This window comes from Archocentrus centrarchus, chromosome 22 (assembly GCF_007364275.1).
Source record: "Archocentrus centrarchus isolate MPI-CPG fArcCen1 chromosome 22, fArcCen1, whole genome shotgun sequence".
NCBI classification, from domain to species: domain Eukaryota; kingdom Metazoa; phylum Chordata; class Actinopteri; order Cichliformes; family Cichlidae; genus Archocentrus; species Archocentrus centrarchus.
This window is the reverse complement of record NC_044367.1, coordinates 19434828-19460258: the sequence shown is the minus strand read 5'-3', so window position 1 is coordinate 19460258 and position 25431 is coordinate 19434828. Positions and strand designations below refer to the sequence as shown.

Sequence of the window (25431 nt, the reverse complement as noted above, 5' to 3'; positions counted from 1 at the left end):
GACTTCTTTCATCTTCAGTACTGATAGATGAAAAATTTAACGTCCTGTCGTCCCACTTAAACATTATCAGTGACCTCAAGCTCAATCCCCATCCTCCCTTCTGAGCCGGGGTCATCAAAGTCGACAGAGCAGGAGGCAGAAATCAAACGACATGGCAGAGGCTGAGGAGTGACTGACTCCAGCTTCAGCAGAGCCTGAAAAAAGGAGGACAGACTTGACCTCGAAGAGCGCAAAACCTCAGAAATCAAATCACCTAAGAGAGAGCTCAACTCTGTCAACAGTGAGAGGAAAATAGTGCCAGAGGAGTTGATATATGGATTGCTCCTTTTGTGTTTGTACCTTTGGAAGTAAATGAAAACCTTATGATTATTTCTTCTGCTCTAGCCTCCTTATTTGCAAGATTTCTGTCATTTATAACAGTAGATTAAAAATATTTGGATTTCAAAATGTTTGTGAGATACTTTTCTTTTTTTATGTATGTATTCTTACATAGAGTCCAGCCTAAGTCCTAAAACAGTGCACACTTTTGCAGTGCACTGTGTTAAAGTTTTGTCAGCAGTTAGTGTGGCAGTTTACTGTCTCCATTTTTAAAGCAACAGCACATCTGACTTTATCCCCCGAGAGAGCAGCAGGGTGATTTTTTTTCTATATATTTTCATTTTGGCAGGAAACAGGTGCCTCCTCCTAAACCTGGAAGGACAACTGAGTCACACAATAATATCAGCAGGCACGATATATCTGAGAGTATTAAAATAAACAAATGCACTGTATGAGGCTTCTTGAGGCCAAGGTCCAGCATGAAGGCATTTCCATCAGAGTCAGTGGTTTGTTGTTGAGTTTTGAGCCCTGCTGACCTTGTACACTAAATCCATGCAAATATCTGCTGTGAAAATTCCAGCTCCTACATCACAGCCCCATGAGCATATTCTGCACTTGTGTGACATATTACAAATTCCAACACCAGCTATGGGTTTTTTGTATTTGCAAAATGATTAAAAAAAAAAAAAAAAGAAAAGAAAAGGGAAAAAAAGGAGAAGCTGCGACTCCCTTCCTATTTTCCTAGTCTCTTTATCCCTTTAGAGGGACACAATCTATCTGGTCCACTTAATCAATCAGTGACAGGCCCTTTGAACTGCAAACGTGATTTCTAGCAAGTCTGTCATCCCACCCTGTCGTCTGTGAAAACACTCCAGGGGAGACTGCTCTGCACAGGCCTGGCTCGTAAAACTTTTTTTTTTAACGTTCAGACACACACCCTTGCTGTTCACTGACATGGTCCAGAGTAACTGAGAGTTTGCATCTACTTTTTCGTCATGCACGAGGAAGAGGATATTTTAATTCCCAAAGCTCAGCTTATGAAACCTTAATGAGATACTTGTTTGAGAAGCTGTGTTGTGTTCAGGCCGTGTGTCTGGCCTGTTCTATTTCAGCTCATTTTGACATTTCGGTGCGAAAACAACTTCCTTGCCTCCTCCACGGCGGCTAGCAGTGAAACAAAGATCTCCACCCCACCCCCCCACCCCATGTGGCTCCTGTATAGGCAAAGAAGAGGAAGGGGAAAGGGAATGTTTTGCCTCTCTATCCCACCCCTCTTCCCTCACTTCCCTGGGGGCAATGCTGTGTAGTAATAAACGTCCCACATAAATCTCCCCCTCACGCCATCGTCCCCTCCACCATACTCCAACTTTTTTTTGTGTGTTAACAGCTTCTTTTCTTCTCCCCTCGTCCTCAACCCTGCTTTTCTTTTCCCTCCTCTCCTTTCTATTGCAACCCAACCCTGACATTAGGGCCCGCGCATGGCCATTTGCTGCTTTGTCATGGATTTTATAAAGGGGGGAGATGGGCCACAGTAGATTTGTATGGGTTTCACTTCTTGCAGTTTGTCATAGTGTGCTTGAATCTGGTGAGATCATTCATGTATCAGGTTCTCGCCTACCTAATGAAATGACGTGCACATATTCAATTCAGGAGAGGAGCTTTATACCTGCTGGTAATTAATAGCAAATGAGCTGTGCAGAATGGTGGGAAGAATGGCGTAATAGTGAAATAACTGTGGTCGGGAAAGAGTTAAAAGCCCTGAATACACCGGAAAGTCCCACAAGTGACGTTACAGTCCAGCAATTAAGAGTAAATTAATTACAGAGTAGTAGATGGTAGCTGAAACCCTGAGGATAGTACAGTAAACAACTCCATAAGTACAAGATTTCCATTGGATTTCTCCACTCTACCGGCCTCTGAAACCTTCTAATTCTACCCGTTTTATTTAAATACATTTACACTGCTTAGGTTAGAAACTGAAAACACTTTCCCCTCCAACAAAGTTAATTCCATGCTCTCCTGACAAGTTAAAGAGGAAAAAAAAACTTTTGTTTTTATTGCGTTTTCCTCCTTAAATGAAAGCCTACGACTACTGCGTGTTTGGCATTCACGGCTCACCCAGCAGTGTAGTAATCTCACACACTGACAAACCAATGCAAGTTTGTCCCTACAGAAGAAAATGAAGAAGAAAAAGGGGGAGAAAAAGTTCCTGAAAGTTCACGCCCAGCGGTTTGAGGCTCCTCCTGCTGTCGATTATAAAGCAAATGTCGAGGTGGTACAGGGCAGAGGGGGAGAGTTCAGCAGTTCTCCGCAAGTTTCTAACAAGTAGACTGGCTTTCTTTTTTTAAATTCCTTTCGTGATTTGATTCTGGTCGCTGCAAAGATGACCACAGCCGTGGTATCGCCTTTCTTCGACTTCGAAGGAATGAACAAGGTACCTTTCTAACTTTTTACCTCTCTCTCTTTCTGTGGTCTTCTGAGCTGTCGTTAGCCTGTTAGCAGCTGGGAGTTAGCCGCTGTGGAGGAATGATGAGCTGCATGTCCGCGGCCCTCTGTCGCCTTGTGCGGAGGCTGTTTTTGTTTTGCTGTTTATCACTTGTTTTCCGCTTTGAGTCAACTGTTTGTTTGCTTCGACTGTTATTTCCTCTCAAGAGACGTCGTCTCCGGGTTTATGTTTATAAACGCTTGCAAAGTGGACAGAAGCGCTGCGGTAGCATACATTTAATATGTTTTTTGTTTTTTTGTTTTTTTTAAAGGAAAAGAAAATGGTCTTTTAAAAAAATGCTCAACATGTGCCACATCGGCTAACTTTAACGTATGGTTTTGCTTAGGACTTAGTGTGCAGCTTAGCGAGGGAACGACTGTTAAAGTGAAAGCTTTATGTCCATTTTTATTTTAATGAGAGCACTTTTGCGCCACTTTTAACGCTCCTTTCAGAGCAGACACATGCTCGCTAATCATTGACCAGATTTGGCTGGCTTTAGCCCATTTTCTACCCCTATAAAACTACTTATATGACCAACATGGCTTCACCTTAATACCTGTTGCGTAATTCGTTTTCTTGCATTTTCAAGTTATGTGCCAGACTGCCTTACAAAGCATTTTTTTTCTGGTGATTGTTAGATTTCCTTTACACTCTTGTGTTTATGTAAATCGTGACTAACTGGTCATTTCCACTAGTATGGAAATGTGTGGAAGCAGATCAGGTTTCCCTTGTAATCCACAGAATGTTTGGCCACTTTCATTCTCTTTCAAATGATGCACCCTCTTTTATAGCCCACACTAGTAGCCCACAGGCCTCTCATGTGCTGCTGCTGTCCTATTGACTACACAGGCGCACACACATTCCTAACCTGGGCAGTTTGCCAAACCAGCTGCTGTTCTATAGGCCTGTATCCGCTAATGTTGTCTGAGCCAAAAAGAACACAGTCGTGCAGGAGGAGGTTCAGCCTCACCAGCCCCACAGTGTCTGTCTTTTTTTCGAGAGTATCGGTTCAAGTGGTTTAACAAGCGTTCGATCCCTTTGTGGTTGCATCAGGAAGGCCATCCGCCTTTTAAAAAACAAAACAAAAACTGTCAAATCAAATATGTGGCGCTACTCCCTGCGGTGACCCCTTCGTGAATAAGGGAGCAGTCGAAAGTTGCGTTTCATCTGCGTAGTACTCGTTCTGATATGTATTTTTGTTTTGTTTTTGTTTATTTCTTTGCAGAACAACAAACTGCTTGGCTACAACAGCAACTTGGGTGTCTCCCATACCATTTCTGGTCCTTGCACTAGCACCAACATGCCCATCTCCAGCTCCGCCGGACCCCTGCTGGACAGGAAGGCGGTGGGATCTCCCTCAGTGGGAGGTGTGTACCAGCGGCGGCACTCTGTCAGCAGCACAAAGTTCAACCAGAACCAATTTCTGAATAGCCTGAAGGCAGTGGACCACTCCTCACTCATCTCAGGGGTTGGCAGTGCCAGCAACAACAAGGAGAACCGCCTGCGAGACCGCTCCTACTCCGAGACGGGCGAGAGGCTCATCAACAAGTGCCTGGGCCCTGCCAGCCCCACCAACAACAGCCAAGTGAACTCCAGCCGTTACAAGACAGAGCTCTGCAGGCCCTTTGAGGAAAACGGTTCCTGCAAATATGGTGACAAATGCCAATTTGCTCACGGAATCCATGAACTGCGCAGCCTGAGCCGCCATCCCAAGTACAAAACTGAGCTGTGCCGCACCTTCCACACCATCGGTTTCTGCCCATACGGGCCTCGCTGCCATTTCATCCACAACGCCGAGGAGCGTCGCGGACCTCCCCCACAGTCCTCCCCTCTAAACTCTTCAAACAAGATGGACCGGCCTAGACTGCAGCACAGCTACAGCTTTGCGGGTTTCTCCAACTCAGCTGGGCTGAGAGACAGCCCCACTTCGGTCACCCCTCCACCCATGTTCTTCCCTGATGAGCTCCCAGATTGGCACAGCAGTAATCCCTTCACCTACTCCAGCCAGGAGCTGGCCAGCCTGTTCGGGCCCAGCCTTAGTGCCGGTACTGTAGGAACAGAACCCAACACACCTGCACCTCCCTCTCCAACGAGCACATCTTACTGTTTCAGACCTATGTTGGAGTCCCCTCAGATTTTGGATTCGTTATCCAGCCCTCAAGACTCTCTGTCAGATCAAGAGGGCTACCAGAGCAGCTCTGGTAGCAGCCTGTGTGGCTCTGAGTCCCCCACGCTGGACAGCAGCCGCCGCCTTCCCATCTTCAGCCGCCTCTCCATTACTGATGACTAGATTGCACGCATCCACCAGTGACTTTAAGTTTGACGAGACAAAGAACATGGCACTCCCCTCTACCTCTGCCCTTGAAGCTCCCCAGTCGTCCCTTGCTCATCACGTTAGTTCCTTGTTAGCATTATGAGGATGTAATCAATTAAGGGAACCCTCAGCTCAAATCATTTCATCCCAGTTAATCTGCACAGCAAGTTTTAAAAGAAAGTACCCTGCCATGTGTCATAGTGCCAAAAAAAAGGAGAGGAAATTGAACAATAAAAATTGAGAACAAGATTTGACTGTTTATGCCAGGTGCCACTTGTTTTTTTTTGTTTGTTTGTTTTTCTCCTTCTTCTTCATGTATTCTTGAATGTGTAGCAGCACAAGTGGCCTTGGAAAGGGGAGTGCTTTGCACTAGCCCTCAGCCCCCTCCCCTACCATCCTCCCTGATGATACCACTTCCCCTGAGCTAACTGGAGGGTGCTCAGTAATGAATCAGTAGCTCTACATCGCAGATGTTTTTACAGACTGAGTTAAGACAGATGGAGTAAAAATGACAGACCCTGAAAATATATGAATAGTTTTTTTAAAAATTGGGGGGGGGGTGCCTGGGGGGGTTTCTGCATGTGTTTAGGGTGAATGGACTACTGTTTGTTTTTTTTTTTTTTTTTTTTTTTTTTTTTGTTTTTTTTTTTTTGGTTCTCTTATTTGCCCCCCACCTCCTCCTACCCTACACGGTTCTTCTCAAGCCCCATCTTATGTAATTGTGAACCGGGTGAGTCTGCAGGAAGGACTTTGAACTGGAAGTTGGTTATACTCCCCCCTCCACATCCCGGTTGCTGGTCACTTTTTTTTTTTTTTTTTTTTTTTACCTTTTTTCTTTTACTTTGGGAAGGAAGTCAACATCAAACTGATCATTAAACCTGTAAGACTTGGTCCTGCCCCACACCTTCACCTTCATCTTCACCGATCCGGGGGGAATTCCAGCATTCCCATAATGCAGTTGTACATCACATGACTTGACAAGATCGGATCTCCAAGCTATTTTACTTTACTTCTCCCTCACTTTAGAACCTGCTCAAAGGAGCTCTCATTAATCCCTTTTTGCTTTCTTTATTTGATAATTATTTTTTATTAATGTTATTATTACGGTTATTATTATTTGAGAAACTTTCCAGACAGAAGGTTTGCGTGTCACTGCTTATTTAACTTATCAGAACATATTTATTGGTGATCATATGCATTTTTTGTTAATTTTGTTTTTGTATTTATCTGGATAATGAACAATAGAATATATTTTCTTTTATGTTAAATTATGATCTTCCATATTAATCTAAAGATTGTGAAGACGTTTTTGTCAGTTTTCCTTTTTTTTTTCACAGTTTAATATATTGTACTTCAATGACTTTTGTTCTGCAACTACACTTTGTCAAAATGAAACTTAATTTAAAGCAAAAAAAAAAATGCAAAAAAAGCTGTTTTGCGTTTTGATTATTTATTGTACTTTTTCTTACTCCCTCTTATTGGACTGCATTTCCATCTGAGCTAGATTTGCTTGTATCCATTCCTGATGCCCCCTCCTCCCCTTGCACATGTTACAGTAATCTGACAGTAGCAGTATCTAACTGTTATTACATTAATTCGACTGTTTTTTGTCTCAGATTTTGTCCCCACTTTGAAGAGGAGTATTCCCACAGTACTTGGGTTGATGGTAGATATAAAGGGGTGCTAAAAAAAAATTAAGAAACATCATTAGTTTAGCAGTCTAATAGTTCAAAGGCTGGCTGTGTTGAAATGTTTTCTGTCAGTAATGTTCTGTCACCCAGTCTGTTATTACAAGCAATAGTTGTGACCAAATGAGTTGAGGAAAGTATATTTTTCTTTTAATTCAATTGGATTCTTGATGCTTGATCAGTGGAAGTGCCTCGTTGAATACATTCCAGGTAGCTAAGGCCTCTCTGCCTTTTATATTTGATAATGGAGGATGATTTTTTTTTTTTTTTGTCACTCGTTCTATGTTGCCTTCATGTGTTCGGAAGAGGTGAACAGATTCTGACACAAAGAAAGTAAAAACTGTTGAATGTATTTTTTTTTCTTTCAGCCATGTTTTTTCACTACAGTAATTTCTGTGAGTTTATATGAAAACCTGTTTTCTCTCTTTCTCTCTTTTATTTTTTTTTTTTGTTTTTTTGTAAGTATTGATTGCAGTTAAGTCAATAAACCTGTATTTTTGGAAAAGTTACATTTTGTAATGAGTGGTGCCTAAAAAGTTCTGGGAAACTGGGGCAAATGTGGAGAATTGACACATTTATGATGCACGATGCTGCAAAGTCTCATCGCCTGACAATTTAAGTACCTGTAAAGTTTTGGGTACGTTGTTTAATTTTCCATCCAAAAAACTGAAATTTAACAACATGAATAAAAGGCCTTCTGAGTGCTTGTCCAAATTCTGCAGGGCTTCTCATATCTGTGCAGAAATCAGAAGGTCTTAGCCAAAAATCCTTAGAACTTCAGAGTTTCAGAAATCAGTTAAAGTTCTCTCTAATGGCTAATACTGCAAATTTTAATGGTGCCATTTGTCCAAAAAATGTTAAGAATGAGATTTAAAAACTAAACTTAAGACTCTTAGGGTAAAATAATGCTCACTGTCAGACTGAAAGCTTACATAAAAAAATAAGAAGGACGCAGTATTTGAGGGTAAAATCAGCTGAGTGCTTTTCTGTGCGTGATGCAGAACTAAAGGGAGTTTCGCTGTGGTACAAGTTGATTGGTGAGCTGCACAGGCAGCAGCCAGGGGTATTGACCTGGGGATAATCAAAGTCTGATTGAGCAGGTTTGGTTCCACAAAGACCTGGCACACTTAGTTTCAGCAGAAATATTGATCAAAGGGAGCAGTGACCATAAAGTTACCAAGAATAAAAAACACAAATTTGCTGAGGCTGTGACCTGATCAGTCATCATGAGGATGCGTGTAGCTGATCGATATGCCAGGATGTTTCCGATAAAAAGGGGGATAAACTGTGCAGTCATTGATCATTAACACAGATAAAGCAATAGCCCATGTGGTTAATTTTATATATTATTACACTGAGAATGAACACAGATAACAATCTCAAGTTGACAATACAAGTAGAGTGGTATTTGATTTCAGTAACAACAAAGGTAGCCTCCACTTCATGCACTCCACTCAACATCCACACTGCTTCTGCGTTTCCTCAGTCTCTAGACACTTCCGTCTGTCCATGTTTGTATTCTCTCAGATTGCAAAAAAAGGAGCACTGACAGGAACTCCCACCCCGCCATACAATGGTGGGTGATGACCCATCACAGCTGACCCATGGAGGCCTCCTTGTTATTTATCCCAGAGAACCTGGGCCTTGTAGAGTCTTGTTTTGTTCCTTAGGTCCCTCCCTCCCATCCCATCTCTATACCAGCTGCTGGAAATGGTCTCAAGAAGAAAAATCCTACACATTTTTGTTGTTTATTAAAAATTGCTTGGAAACATAATTTTGTAAACCACAACATTTTTGTATGCTTTGCACCTGTGTTTGCAGATTGTATGCACAACTGCCTCTTTCAGAAACCTTAAAAAAAATACCTGTTAATATTTATTTCATTTGAATTCTACAAGAATTTGTTCATAAGGTATTTTACAGTGTCCTGAAACCTAATTAACATAATTTCAAACAGTATAAAAGATAACATACTGTATATTTCTTTGTAATAGACTTTTTGGCAACCAAAACTATTATTACACAGAATGTTTGTACCTGCAGAGCCCACACAGCATATAAAACATCACATATTTTCTTATTTGGTGCAAGCCTGAAGCAAGATCAAAGGCAGAGACACATGTTACCACTTCAAAACTGTTCTGCGTATTTGGTTTAATAAGATAAGAAGTGAAGAAACAAAACAAATTCAAAGAAATGGCTTCTCGAGCTAAATCAGGTGAGCATGAGTGGTGCACACCTTTTTTCTTTTTCTTTGATGCACCCTTTCAGAAGAACTTGTGCATGCAGTTTGAGGCCAATGATAGAGAACTGTTTCCTGTTTGTGTGGTGTGTGCATAGAGGCACCTTGAGATGACGTACCAGGAAGTGGGTTTCTGAACCTCTGAAAGTGGGGGTTGGAGGGGGGTGGTCGCCTGCTCTTTGATATGTTTAAAAAAGAAAAAGAAAACTTCCATTACTTCATCACACTTAACAGCAGGTAATTTTCCAATATGGAGATGATGCGGTGACACAGATCAAGCTTGTTCACCCATTGCTTCCTGCAAACAGTTTGTAGTTCAGCTCTCAGTACCAAATCTCCATTCACCTTTAACCTGTAGGGTTGAGCAAGAGAATGTCACAGCGTGTACACTTTGTAATTGTGTTATCACAGGAAGGTCTACCTCCTTGTTTGAGAAAGAGGTGAGTAAATAGTGCTGATGTGCTAACTGTTCCTTATCTACACTGACAGCTGAGAGAAGAGTCGCTGCAGCTCAGAGTGCATGCATGCATGCATGCTTGTGTGTCACTGCAGTATAGCAGGTGTTGTGGGACAACGGCTAAGGTCAACCTCGAGCAAGGAGGCTGGGGTGGGGTGAGGTGGGGTGGGGGGCTCAGAAACCTGCACGAGAAAGAGTAGAGAGATCATCTGTGCAGCAACAAAAGTCTGACCCATGGAGATCAAAAGTGCAATTTGAGAAATCCTTTCTTATGTAAAGACAGATGCCACTGATGTCTGGTGAAGCTACACCCAGCAGCTAGTTAGCTTAGTTTAACACAAAGGCTGGAAGGGGGGGGGGTGGGGGCTTCCTGGCTCTATACAAAAGTAGGCATACCAGCACCCAAGAATCTCTAATTAACACATTACTCAGTATTTTGTTTGATTAACACATGTAAAGATAAATAAATCTAAAAACAGCAGTAATGAGTCCTTAGTTTCTGTGAAACTTTAACAAACCAACCATGATGTCTGTCACAGTCCCCGTACCTTTGACCTTTCTGTTAAATGACAGACTCATAATGCGGACACTGCTAAAGGTCTCATTTGCTCCTATACAGTGACAATACACCATCATTCTTTTAGTTCTGCTTTGTTTGTCTGTGACTTCACAGAGGGGGGTTGTTGGGAGTTAAAGTCTTGTTTTCCTAAATATTGAAATTCTTAACTTAATTATGGGGATGTGTTTTATAATTTGTGCTAACAAGGGGCCTTCTCATCCCACCTCTAATCTCTTCCTGGCTATTATCAGCCTGTAGTGAATGCATTTCACTGTTTGGGAAGTTTACCCTCTGAATACAAAACAATACAGATTAGTGACATTGAGTGACAGAGAAAATGGAACACCCAATACTTAAAACTATGGAAAAAACTTGTTGATAACTGCCTTAACAAAAAAAAAAACAATTAAATATGTCCTCTGCAGCAGTTGTATTGCTGTTTATAGAGTGGCATCACTGCTGTGACATGGGGTACAGTAGCTTTCTCTTTATCAGCAACATCAACCTATTTTCACTCCACCATTTCCCCTACCATGCTTCTGGGTAATCACATATTTCATAAAATATCTTATCTGAAAGCCATGCTGTAGTAGTTGCTTTACAGTGAGCATTTTGGTAACCATGTTGCTCTAATCTCAGTATTTGTTACAGTATGTGCACTTTTTTTCTGCTGCCCGCAGCAAATGATGGGCTTTATCTTTGTAGGTCTATGGCTGTATGTGTCACAGTTAGACTCATTGCAGATCAACAAAGACAACAGTCACAAACACTCCTTGATCCTGTGTCTTTAATCCAGCCTCCCCACGCTGCTGTTATCTAGGCGACTGAGGCCGTGACACACTACTTACCCAATAATGACTATTAGCCATGTCTGGATCCAGTGTCACATGTGCTTTTCCTCCCCTCAGGCTAAAGTGGCAACCCTTGACCTTTTAAAGAAAGGAAGAAAAAACACATGTGTTGAGCAGAGGAGCAGAGCGGTGAGGAGGCTCCAGAGGACAGGACTGGTGATGGCTGTCTGACAGGTTGTGGAAACACACCCTTCCACTCCTTACTGTGACAGAAAAACAAACACAAAGCCACAAGACTCTTGCTGAGCCTCGCGCTAATGGACAGGTGATGACTTTTTCCTAAAAAGACACACTGGCCCAATGGAAACAGGAGATGAGGAGTGACCAATGGGAGAGCCTGTAGCAAACCTGACACTGTTTTGCTTTGGGTTTCTGGTCTACTGGGCCGAGTAGACTGTCTCATGACTTCCAGCGTCACGGACTGATGAGAGTAATGCAGCTTCCATTGGCAGAACAACACTTGCTGTGCATTATTAAAACTTGGGTCTTGCTTAAGAGGCTTTGACAATCATTGATATGGCAACACTGACATTTATGAAAGTTATTGTGGGAATCAGGGCAGTACTGATCATCAGGCAGGTTGTAAACAAGCCTTTCATATCTATTTCTCACTCAAAGTTTGAATTTCCATTTCTGAATAACTTTTAGGTGCCTGAAGACGCACATTAGACACTATCTCTAAAGGTAAAAGCAAAAAATAGGACGCAAAAAATAAAGTATATTCATCAGGAAGCCCCATATTTGGCTTTGGACTCATTTTATTTGAAGGTAAAGCCTTTAATTTAGATAACAATTTCATTTTGCATATATTTGACTCCCGACTTATGTCTCTGTGCATGACACAATACAGTGAATGAGGTTAGCGCAAAGTCACTGAACCATACTAAAGCTAAAAACAGCATGTTTCCTTACACGTGATTCTCAGTTTTGTTTTGCAGCATCTGTTTCCTCTGGTGAGAGCGGCACTGGAAAACAGTCTCATTCTCACTTCTTAAACGCAGTTTTCAGTTTCTCACTAGATCAGTACTGATTTAAGTGACCTCCCACACACAGACACACACATGCACACACACATAGATATGTCACGCTCCTAGAAATAAACTCGCCCCCTCCACCCTAACGCCAAGAGACGTATATTAGAGTATGACAGACCCACAAAGTTGGCTAACTGTGAGTCACTCAGGCCTTTTAGAGGTAAAAGCAGACAAAAGATGACATCAGTGACAGTTTTACAGGAAGGCCTTGCACCAAGGCCAAGTCTGCACTACATATAAATGATCATCTCATATCTGCAGTCTAACACTCAAATGGACTCACATGATGTTAATTTAAAAAAAAAAAAGAGTAAAATTACGAAATAGCGAGGAGATAAAGTACAAGCTTTTTCAAGGCCAGAAGTGTTTGAATAAAGGCAAAACAGTGTTTGAAAGACAGACAAAGAATGAAGAGAGACTGACACAGAGAGCTTGTCTGGACCGTTACCCTCCTGCTAATAAAACCATGGCTGTATAAGTTTTTTGTTTGAGTTGTAAACAAGCCCTAGATACAGTATCTGGCCTTGGGAGGTTAGGGAATAGTTAAAAGTGAACTCTGCCTCTGTGTGCGTGTGTATTTCACAATGATTCGCTGGCTGAGACTCAGAGGGACGAAGATAAGAACTGACTGTGAGAAACCGCAGATCTCACACCCACTCTACACGTACACACACACATACAAGACGTAGATGCATGCATTCTCCCACTCGTCCGTAAGTCTAAGCCAAACACACACATTTAAGCAGTGCACATTGGGTTCCCTCAGGAACATCTATGGGGCTTCTCATGATGGAGGAATTTTGCTTTAAAAACAACCCAGATTGTTTAGAAGTGTCTGACTGCTGCTCAGATTTCTAAAGGCATGTCTTCAATCAAGATAAAGCCTGACCTGAAACCTGTCAAACTCGCTCCTGTCCTGTGTTCACCCTCGAGCTTCACCTGCTAACCTGTTGTGACATGCGCTCGCACAGGTAGAGAGGAAAAAAGGATTAAAGCCTAACTTTACATGAAGGCTTGAGTAATGCTGGTGTAGGGGTATTACTAAATCAGCAATGGCAGAGTCATTGTGTACCCACTGGGAAAAGCTTTTGTCTGAGACTTTGTAAACTTTACAAGAAGGCGATAAACAGTTGAGTCAAAATTTTATTACTAGAAGTGGTGTTTGTCTGGGTTCAGGCAAACTCCACTGGGATGTGAGAAGTGAAACTAAAATTTGAGTCAGACCTAAACCACAAAAATTAGTTTCAAACTTCAGACTTGACTGCTCTGTGACTTGTTGTTAAACAGTCTATTATAAGGTCAATTTCAATAAACAAAATACCACACTCCTCTAATATGAAAGCTTAATTTACAAGCAATAAAGACACCATTGCATGGCCACTGAGTAGCTAATGAGTTATCTAATGTTGACAGTCTTCAAATGGATATTGCTGTATAAATGACATTTGTCAGTAAGTTTGTTACTGCACAGTGTTTACCATGTTACACATTGAGATACCAGCCTAATTTTATATCAACATCATCCTGAACTTGAATATGTAGCTCAATTTATTCAGTGAAGCATTTAAAAAAAAAACTATTCTATACTGCTTTCTAATGAATCCACCTGTAAAGTATGATATCATTAGCCATCTTTGGGTGCAGATGCTCAGAAAAATCAAACACTGAGGCTCCACCGAGTTAAAAACTGTCCAGATTATTTCAGCTCCGATAAAATAATCAGTGTGGCTGTTGTCCCAGATGTTAATGATAAAGCTTACCATCCAGGCATCTATGAAAAAGCAGATTTGCGATGTTTAGCGAAATTAGAAGTTAACAGGAAGTTAGCTAGGTAGATGTTATAACATGTTCTGAATGAAGTATTTCTATAAAACTAAAGTGTACAACTCTGCTGTCACTTTAGGTGTAAACAAAGATGGAAAACTAAATAGCAGAGACATTTTGGAGGGTTAGTGAAGTTGGGCTAACTGACATATAATGAGCTACTTGAGCTATAATGTTCTACCTGGTGGCAAGCTAGTTCATGTTGAGCGTCCCTGATGAGCATATGGGCAGGAAGAAGACACCAAAACGAACCAAACTTCAGCCATTTAGTCATTAATATGTTTCAGCATGGTTTGGATTACTCACTATGAAAAAGCCGTGATCCTAAGCTACTTGGTGTCCAGGACAAGATGAGCCCATGGGCTGTAATGTACTTTGTGAGTTTTTAAAAACTTAGCTTAAAGATATGCTGCATTTGAATAGAGCTAATAAAAAGCTGGAAAGGCCAAGAACAACCACCGAATACTTTAAGGGGCTTGTTTCTATTACAAAAAACGAGACACAAGGCATTAGCCTACAACATATTAAAAAGATCACAGTCTCAATTAATACAGTAAGTGTTTGGACCTGGAAATAGGGCTGAGATTGTATTGGCATGCAGAGCAATATAATGGTCCAGAGGTGTGCGTTTTCTGACGCCTTAACTTTTGAGCCTCAAAAATTTTGCGTACGTTTCCAAAAAAGTTCAGCTGAGGCCTCTAGAGCTCTGCATTGCTCTTTATTTCTGAAGCCACAGCTTCAGTTGAGCAAACATGCCAAATCAATCCAGTATATGAGTCATCACATAATAGAAGACAAACATCTGACTCTGATTTTTAACCCTGTAATAACCAGGAACAATTAAAAGCAAGCATACACTTTAGGGTTCCACTGCTAGAAGAAGATCTTTTGGATTGACAATGTTCAGAATAATGTGCAATACCTTGCCAATCAACTGATATTTTAAATAATATTGCTTTTTGTCCCACTGCAGTTTCACATTGGCATCTCCTGCACATAACCAATTCTTGCGATACCAACACGTCTTGTGACACCTCTGCACACTTTAAAAACACATATTTGTGTGAGAGGAGCTATATACACACAAAACGAGAGTTGCTCTCGAGAGACGGTGAACCTGTGAAAACAGGGGTGCGTTACTGCAAGTGCAATAAAAATGTTTCCAACATCCCAAATTTGGTGGCAGTGGCAAATGGTGCTAGAAGCTCTCAGCTGCTAATAGCATTACAGCTGCCACCCTTAAAAAAGCTGTCAACTTAGAGGAACCACTCGGAAGAGATCCCAACCCTAATATGAATGTGTTCTTAAAGATTTAGAACATTAGCAAGAATAGAGAGATTAAGACTCACCTCAACAGAAAACGTATTTGCACGGGTCTCCATCTGCCCAATGAGAAACCTAAATCACCTACACAATAGCTTCACATGGGGAAACAATAAATTTGTTCTCGGAGAGGAACTCATCTGGGTTTTCCACTCTGAGAATCAAGCATCATTGTTATCAGTGACACACACAAAAAAAAACAAGCAACAAGTTAAGTAGAATGTGTGAGAGCAGACTGAGACCCAAAGGAAGGCCGCAGCACAATGCGTGGCAAAAGAGCTCTCGATAAATCATAGCTCTAACCTATTCGCCACCTGTGTCCGCTGTCTTCCCAGAAACACAGTCACACAAGCAGCTGCCCTGCTCTGGAAAATCGTCAAAGCCATAATACTCAGACACAAAGTCACACAATCAAGAGATTTGGATATCAAATGCCAGCAATGAGTAGAACAAACAGCCACTTTAATGTAGAAATTGGTACTTTGGCATAAGATTTTGGAATGACGTTCCACAGTGGCGCACACTCAGCTGTACAAATTCATGCCTTGCACACATGCGATCAAACAACACAGCCATTAATTAGATTAGAAGGCCCTCAGCTATTTCCAGTTTTCAGTCTTAAAAGTGCATTGTGGTCAAAGCAAAACCAAAGCCCGAAATAAATTAAAGTAATCCATAAACCATAATGATATTAACAGTGAGACATTGCAATTCAGATTTATAAAATTTCCCAGTAAAAGTTTGTCAGGATTTCTGGAGGTGACGTATTATACATCTGTATCTGTGTGTGTGTGTGTGTGTGTGTGTATACTAGACATATGTAAACACGTCCCAGTGTGTATGAGCGTATAAACACATACAAATGTGTATGAACATGTGTGCTGAAGGGGGAGGGTTGTTTACTTAGGCAGCCTCTCAGAGAGTGTCTCCTGGCCGGCTCCCACTTCCTGCCCCTGCGCCTGGAGCAGCAGCCTGTCTAGTCAGCCACCTCAGGCTGACAGGGAGACCACATGTTAAAAGACTTATTGGCCTACTTTAGAAGACCTATGGGGTAGAAGGAGACTATAGGCCTGCTTTGGGTGGGGCTGCAACTTTTTTTGAAACTAGATTGGGGGGTCTATGGGGTGTCTGATTTTTTTTCATAAAGCTTCCAGCCAGCCTCCCCTCTCTCCCTGCTTTCTTCTGAGTGCTTACAGCTGCGGGGGTGGAGAAGGGGGGCATAACGGAACAGAGCTCTGCATAGAGAGAGCCCTTCATGGAGTCACATCTGGACCTTTCCCAGAGAACTCAATGGAGCAGAGAGGCTAATGAAAGTCTTAAGTTATGTAATTGAGCTCTTCCATGTGCACCAGACAGTAATGTTGGCTTGATCTGCAACACAGGATGTTAGAAAAATCCTATGGATGTTTATGCCCCTCACAAAGGTCTGATAAATTCAGTTCAGCTCATGTTGCTACTGCCATGCCTGTAGCATGTTGCTAACTCAGAATACTTGAGTTCCAGCCCCTTACATGGAGTCCCTGCAGTAAGAGACTTGGCCTGTGGAGCATAACAAACAGGGTTTGGCATTTACTGCTACTAAAAGGCTTACTTAGGTTGATTAGCCCATGTTGTTTTTGCTGTAGTTAGGCTTCCAGCGTCCAGCAGTGGAAAATCACTACAGAATTATGAACATTAAGCATAATGCACAATTAAATGTGGTGTACAATGATTCTTTTTGATCTTTGTTCAAAGTGTAAACGATTGTAATGTAATTTTGAGCCTTCCAGTTTATGACAAACACATGTCCGCTGGTGTATTGTTATGCTTAGCCATGACTTGAGCAGAAAGGCTGTAAAATAAACTGCCTGGCTGCTTATGAGTCAAACAGAGAAAGAACGATCTCCTCTGTGGGATTACATGGTAAGAAGTAGATTGATGAATGTTCAAGAACACCTACACAGCACACAGCAAGTGCACAGAGGAAAACAAGCAGATACTTATGTATATGCATGCACGTGTGTTTCCATATGTGTGAGACAACAGTCTGGATTGAATAAGGTCTCCTATATCATCCCGAGCTTTGATTTACCCTCCACAGCCGAAGGGAGTAAAAAGAGGAGCAGCCAGAGCAGAGGAGATGCTCTTGAAATGAACACCTTGGTAAAACCTGCTGGTGTATAAAGTGTCAGCATTGGGCCCCTCTATGGCGTCATGCCAGACCAAGAGCCACTATCACCTCCACCACCACACCACTGTGCCTTCCATTAATAAAGGAGAAGAATAACAGTGACAGAGAGGAAGATAGGCCAGAGCAACGATACATTACCTGGCAATTAGATGAAGGGCGGAGGCAATGAGGGGAAATGTAGACCATATGGGTGGCTATGTGAGAGGCCACCTGACCCAAGGGGCCCACAACTCTCACATCAACACTCCTCGCCAGACTGGACCTGTTTGAAGTCTTACATAATTCTCTGAATACCACCCTCTTCTCCTTTTCTCTGCACAGTGTTTCCAACTTCTTCTCCTCCTCCTCCTCCTCCTCCTCCTCCTCCTCCTCCTCCCCTCTTGCCCTCTGCTTTCGACTCTGAGACCACAACCACAAAGACAGGTCCTGGCCAAGACAAACACAGCCCTGAATCAAATCAATTTTGAGAAGTTATATTGCAACTATTACAGCTTAACATGCTGTCGACAAGCCGCATGAGATGGTCCCCTCATGAGTGCGAGAAGAATGAAGACCCTCACAGCTGTAACTTAAGTGACCAGGCACACAAGAGACAAAACAGTGGTTGCCACTGACAAAGTCTTTCTTCAGGTTTCTTTTATATAACATGCATTAGTAATCCTGATGATTATTCCCTGGAAGTTTCTCAGTGGAAACAAGCATACCGTGACACAGATCTCTTGCGGTGAGTTATTACAGGGCCTCTCCCTGTGTTTTCCAGTGCTTAAAAAGAAAACATTTCCAAACATTTCCTCTGTGAAGGAGCAAAAGTTTAGCATTATTTAAACAAACATGGAATACCTTATGAGAGTGGATTTTCATTTTGGTAAATACACTTATTGGCTTTCTTGCACCTATTTTGATGAGCGGATCACATGTGTCCATAAAACATGAAGCTTAGTTAAACACAAGGACAAGAAACAGCTACCATGATTCTGTCCAAAAGTAACAAAATCTGCTTGTCAGCACTTTCAAGGTTCATTTATTACACATTCGGTCTCTTGTTTAATCCACTGTTTTAAAATAACAAGTCAGGGAATTTTGCATCTGAATATTTTCTTGGTGGGGTACAGTGATTCATATGTTATGAAAAGACTCAATCTGTACATACTCTTGACCATTTATTCAGCTAGGATTGCTGGGGGGCTGGAGCCTATCCCCACTGACACAGGACGAGACAAGGGACACACTCTGGACAGGTCATTATGAAGAGACTCTAGGACCTTCTATTTAAAAACACACCTTTTCCATTGTGTCCTTTGGTTCCATGATGGAATAAAGAAGAAAATATAACAAGTTTATACGCAGTTCTTTGGATTGAACCAGGTTTACTCTTTTTTGGCTTTATAGATATTGACTAGCGCTCTGCAGACGCAAGGTTCTGTGCAACTATATGCGTGAGCTAGCACATTCTGAGCTAAGTGGCAAATAAACCTGTATAATATTTTTAAGCTCAGCTTATCAGATGTTGGTCATAGCTCGATAAATGGGCTAAAGATATGAGAGTGGTGTTGTATAAAACTCTCAGCAAAAAGTGAAGATGCACACACGGTACACAATGCTTCATCCACCAGCTTGACCTGGCTAGTTGATGAGCGGCTCGTGGCCAGGTCTAGTCGGATCTAGAAAAGCCAGCAGCAGCTCTGTGGAAATACTGACTCACCAGCATGGGGCCTTAACTCAATTCTCCCTCCTCATAGCTGCACTGGTGGTGGTGGTGGTGGGGGGGGATTTTATTTCTAAAACACCTCTATTGTTACAACACATAACATAAAAGAGCTAAAACAGACTTGCAAGAAAACCAAACCACAGTGTGCAGAGGAATAAATCTCACACCTCACATAAACAAGCCCCAGAAACTAACTCACATAAACATCAAGCAGCACTGCACCATGGCACCCAAGCCTCCATTAAATAAAGGAATGAAAGAAAGAGAGACAGAAAGCTGTATCATTAAGGTGGTTGGACCACTGGTAGACTGCTGGCCAATTATAAGCCTCTTATTAGATAAGTCTACTCAGAGAACTTGTGGTCTAATCTTATAAAACTTTGAGTACCAGCTCCCTGTGTGCTGTACCACTGGCTTATTAGTTACTGCTCTGTTTTTGGTGCTCTGCTGTGGTAAATTGACTTATACTTTAGACTTAGTTAAAAATGCTGCATTTGAGGGAGGCCCTTCTGAATTACAGTGGAAAAGCACAGGGCGAAGCGTTCTTGAGGTGTCATTAGAGTGACAGTTTTTTTTTCACACTGTTCTGTGCCATTGCTGAAAGCTGAATCTTTCATCAGTCTAACCTTGCTCAAACCTTGCACTAAGTAATATGCACAGAGCAACACCAAAAAACAACACTGAATGTTAAGTCATACTTGCTCAAAATAGGCATATAATTTCACACAAGGAAGTTGCAAACACTGTAAATTTAGTGGGGTTTTTTTGTTTTGTTTATTAATGTTACAGAATGGAGGTAGGTGACATTAATTAATTACCTAACTAGGTAAAATTATCTCCAAGCAGACAACAGAAATTAATCACTGACGTTTCTACCTAGCACAGGAAAACAAGAAACAGCAGTGATAAAGGAAGTCGGTGAATAACAACAAACAGCAATAGCTGTGGTGTAAGAGGCCGCTCTCAAAGTATGCCAGTTTAACTGTTTGAGCCCTTTTAGTCATTTCATTTTGAAAGTGCAGATGCAACATGTAAACACGGGTAGAGGAGAATAGAAGGAAATGTGACTGCATTACCCTCTAATCATATGACATTTTAGACCATTTGCAGAAAGCTTGATGTAGGGGTGGTGCTGAGTGTGGAAGCATGTTTTGTTCTGCAAAAAGCACTTTTGCCTCAGCATATATGTATATATAAACCTCAGCATTTGCATGCATTTAACCTTTCATATGTGACAGAGAGCAATGGGTGCAGTAAAGAGAAGTTTAGCATTACAAAAAGCATGGCAACACAATGCAGATTTGTTTGTATTCAAGGAATAGTTCCGCATGTGGTTAAACAGAGCTAAAGCAGGGAGGCAATAGAGCCTGACATAAAGACAGGGATAAACAGCTATTGAAGGAGCTGGCTCTTTTCGAACTTCACAAATCTGCTTACCAACAACTGTGCTACTCTGATTTGTTTATCCTATTAATAAACAGAAAAATAAACTCCATCCTGATGTTACAGTGAGGTTTCTAGAAAGGCACGAAGGTGAATAGAAACGCCGAATAAAACTGCTGTTTGTCAGAACTTTCTCACTATACCTTTCTCTAAAATCACAAAAGGGTATTTTTACTAACCAAAAAAAAAAAAAAAAAAAATAGTGGAAGTTTGAACTTTGGCCAGAGTCAGACTCTTCTACCTCTCTGTATGCAAATCTAAACCAACCATGCAGGAGCTCTGGTGGTATCAATCTTCTTATCTACTTCTTATCTAGAACTTAAAGTCTTTGTTATAACAAACAAAAAAGAAAAAAAAAAGAATTCAATCTCTGCAGTAAATCACAAGTGACTAATGCCAGCTCAACTACCTCCCTACAGTGGAGGTTGTTGTTCAGTTAAACTGGAAGCCTTACAGTTTGTCTCAGTGAATAGATGCAAGTTGTGGCAGCCATTTTTGTCTCCATCTATCTGTGTTCTTCAACATTAATCAATAGATTACATCTTATTCCAATGAAGTGATTTGAGAGTACTTGAAAGGATTGAATATTTGTTTTTTCCCAAATGTTGTTTTCATTGTTTTCATATGTTTGAATTTTCAAAAAAACCTGTGCCGGCTGTGGTGAGATTCTTTGCTGTACTGCTAAGCTAAGGAAATCTCGGTACACAGAAGCTGCAGGAACTTGATACGAAGAATATAGAATGTAGAAACAACTCTAATCAAAATGGTTTCTAGTGAGATTTGTAACTTATTCAGGCTGACTTAAACACTTCAATAGTATTGGCACCCAAAAAGGATCTTTTATATTGAGTGGACAGACTATAAAAACCTGGGCAACAAATATGTCCATTTCATCTAAACACATACACATACAAAAACAACAACTATAATCAGATCTTAGAATAAAAACACAAGCCAATGTTCCTACACCACCTACACCCCCTGTGTTCACTCTCCAGTCTGGGATTTGGTGTGAATCTGGGTTCCAGCAGCTGTGTCGTGGGCTGCAGAGACCTCTTGGTCTCCAGGCCAAGTTCCATGTCCGCTCTGATTATAGCACTAGAACAATGCGGGCCATTGTGGCACAGTGAGCGTGTAGCCTTTGCAGTTTTCTCCACCATCTCTCTCAAACACAGTCATTCACACACACACACACAAAAGTGCTGTAATGGACTAAAGCACTGAGAGAATCACTTTAGGGTAAAAATGTGTGGCATTTTTTTTTTTCTTTTTTGAATGAGTATGAAATATGGCTGACTTGGTCCCTGGTGCTCAGGCAGCCTGCCAAGACTTGAAGCAGGCAGTTGAAATTCATCACAGTTAGACACACACAAACATGTGCAGTCACACACACACACACACACACACACACACCCACACACACACACTCACTGCAGGAGACCTCAGGCCACAGGGGAAGAACAATCTCACATGCCACACAGTAAGGCTCTCTACAATTAGACAGTCACTTTATCACACTACAAACTTCTCTCTTTCCATCTCTCTCCCCCTCACACACACACACACACACACACACACACACACACACACACACACACACACACACACACACACACACACACACACACACACACACACACACACACCCAAACAAACACACAGAGGTGTAATCACTCACAAACACACTGCCAAACTCAAAACTGCTATTATCTGTCATTAGGGACACACACACAGTCAGAAACACATTTCACAGGCTCACATTCTCCATAAGCAAACAGTCAGCTTTGTGCTACTAGCCAGCAAGTTTCATCAAAGTGCAGTAGGAGGGGTACAGTGAATTATCACTATGAATAAAGACGTTTTTTGTTTTGTCTGTCCCTCCAGGGGAAGACGGAGGAGTTCAGTCATGACCTCTGTGCCCCATGACCTTTGAGCCCTTACCCTGGGGGTTCAGTGGACATGCTGAGAGTCAATGATGTCCACAGGGCTACACAGGAGTATTATCTTTTATATGGGCTGTGCTCATGCCACCCCCTTCACCCATACTTCCTGCACATCACAGCACATCTTGAGCTCTACGGTTCTGCATGTGGAACCACTTCAACATGCAACCTGATGCACATAAGTCAGTTTTAAAACATGCTTATAGGCATGCAGGGTGTATTTATGTATGAAAGCACATAGATAAATACACCCTCTGTACAAGGGTACAGCAAGTGTGTATCCCTCACATTTGCTGTACCCTTGTATTTACAGAGTAAGCAACTCCATTCAAGCAGTCACTGGGAGATAGTTTAGGATCAAGACAGTAAGGCAATGATTAAAATAGTTTATGAGTGTGTCTTTTTTTTTCTTTCACAGCCTTCAGGAAGTATGTGCACAGATTTGTTTTGATGTTTACTTTTATTGGTATTATGTAATTAGCATGTGCTGCTTAACAATTTATATTTTAGGAAATACATTTAATTTTCCTCCTGTCCGTACATATTCTTCAGTGATATCCCTTTAGGTTAACTCATCCTTTAGGTTAACTCAATATAATTTGGAGAAGTATAAAAAAAATACTAATTGATAAACACAGTGAGCTTCCTCTGCCACTATTAACACAGTGGCTACTTTTCACATGTGGTCACAGCTGAATAAGTCATCAGTGTGAACATTTAGTTCAGAGGACAGATCGTGATTGGCCAATAAAAGGAAGGCAATATACAGGACAGAGATTTGTTGTAGGATTGTCACCATTTATTTTCTCTTTATTTTACTTGACTAAGTTGAAAGATTATTTTAGATTAGGCGCAGTATATGTCACATTTTTCTGTGGACTGCAATGCGCCTTCTAGACGTAATCTAAAATAAATTGTATTATACTGATAGGTTTGTGGCCTCCAAACTTGTGCAATCAGGGCACAAAAGGGAATCGTTGATAAATCTTAGGAGACCCAAGATAATACAATAGGAAACAAAAATAATAATAACTTAAGAAACATTCTTTTTTTACTCATGTCAGGTCACTAAAAAGTCTTAAAATGAAAACAATGTATGAAGTAAATTTTTAATTGTTAGGGAGTGGAAGCCAAAATATTAGGGAAAAGCAGCTATTTCATTATAATCTGCTACAACTCTTTATTTTCTCACTTAACTTTCTCTACTTGTTTTGCAGCTTAATAAAGTTAACTACTTACACATGTCTCACTCTATATTATAGTTATAGTGGTAATTCTGACACCACCTTCAAAATAAGCTATGTTTGAAATCCAAAGTAATCTGCAAAAGTAAAGGCTAAAGATGTTTTGCTCGTCTGCTTCTTTGATATTAAACCAGCCTGCCTCAAAAACAAACTCTCTCTGTGGAATAGGACGTAAAGCATGGGGAAGTAAAGTCAGGAAATGACGCCAGAGAAAATAAACAAATGCATTTCAACTTGACATTATTTTTTTTTTTTTGGTGTAAACATGCAGATGCAAACAGTACTAAGACCAGTTGCAATGTCTTGCAGTGAAAGCTAGAACAAGGCATATGAAATGTTATACGTGAGATACATGGAGTATGTGTCTGCATGTGTCCATGATTATATAAAATTGTCAGTGTTTTTCACTCTTTAATAGTACAAATAGAAGTTACTGTGGGTTCAACGTGCTTGCCAGGTGTTATCTACCACACCACTTCATATCAGTGTCTCCTTTTACTCTTCTGATCTGTATAGTTGCCATTAAAGACCCTAGAGAAGCTTGGCTCAGGTTGGGATGGGCTTGGCCCTGCCTGTAGTGCATACACCCTGAGCTATTTCTCCTACCCTATAAAGGTGGTTTGGTTTCAGACAGGCTGCTACAGGTCCACACATCTGGGATCAGGACTGGGAGACATGGAGCAAATCTTGCCTGTGCAGACTCTTGTGTGCCTGTGTGTGCCATTGTATGTTTGCAGATAGTGAAACAGATTTGCTAGAAAGGGCAAGCATGTTGCTGCATGTTGCTGGGATCTGCTGTTTTATTTTCAGTGAGTAATACTGTAAAATAATCTTTATATAACACCTGAAAAACAAATAATGGCATACTGCTACATAAATACTAAAAGAAAAGCATTTATAATAAAAATGCTGCAGATTAAAAACTAATGTATGTAGATATAGTGAATAAATAAATAAATGTGTGTGACATACACACACACACACACACACACACACACACACACACACACACACACACACACACATATACATATACATATATATATATATATATATATATATATATATATATATATATATATATATATATATATATATATATATATATATATATATATGCTTGTCCATCCTATTGGATATGATATAACCTCCAGTCGAGAGGAAAATGTTTATTCCCCAGCTAGTTGGCGAGTGTTTCCTGGAGGTAGCTTGCTGTCACTAGGTGAAATAGGTGACAAAAAGGTAGCTGCACCAAAAAAGAAAAACTTTTGTTTGCAGATTGCTGCAGTCACCTGTAGTTTGATTGAAGTCATCGGCTTGTGTGTAAAAACTCGCTAAGTACTAGACAAGTGATAAAACTTAAAAAGTGCGATGCAACCTGGAAACAGAGACCATTTGCTTTAATGTCAAAGTTGCACCTTTAGAAACATGTTGGCTGCAGCACCAAGGGACAAATTTTACTCTAAAGACAAACAAATAGTTTGAGGGTGTTTGCAGACAAGTCAACATCTCCCATGCCAACTACAGCAATTTGTTAGTGACCACAACAATTGTAAGGAGATTTTCAGTCAAGCACTGTATAATTCTTTGACCAATTTCATGCTAGCAAATGCCAGCAACCTCCAGTAACCATTCCCCAGCTGATTGCAGAATACACATTTTTCCCTAGCAACTGGTGGTCTCTAGTTTTGTTACTTTTCAGAGCATTAGTTTTTATATTTGGTTTCATGCTTAGTTTTCGTCAGTTTTAGTTTAGTTACTTTGTCAGGTGCAAGAGTGACTACTGTGTATAATAACTCGACAAAAGATACAGTTTAAAAAATTGCAT

The 25431-nt window shown here is 41.0% G+C and overlaps 1 protein-coding gene across 1 annotated transcript; it reads left to right on the top strand.

Annotated features, from left to right (window-relative positions):
• Window positions 1-2610: 2610 nt before the first annotated feature.
• zfp36l1a (zinc finger protein 36, C3H type-like 1a) lies at window positions 2611-5626 on the top strand. The gene is made up of 2 exons (XM_030719391.1): window positions 2611-2752; window positions 4029-5626. The coding sequence occupies exons 1-2, from the start codon at window positions 2702-2704 to the stop codon at window positions 5091-5093; spliced, it is 1116 nt and encodes a 371-aa protein (XP_030575251.1). The 5' UTR covers window positions 2611-2701; the 3' UTR covers window positions 5094-5626.
• The last annotated feature ends 19805 nt before the right edge of the window (window positions 5627-25431 follow it).

Bases quoted from the DNA above. Each gene is read 5' to 3' on its own strand.
- zfp36l1a (XM_030719391.1), top strand. From the start codon at position 2,702: ATGACCACAGCCGTGGTATCGCCTTTCTTCGACTTCGAAGGAATGAAC. The intron at 2,753-4,028 runs GTACCTTTCTAA...ATTTCTTTGCAG, and splicing joins ACTTCGAAGGAATGAACAAG to AACAACAAACTGCTTGGCTA.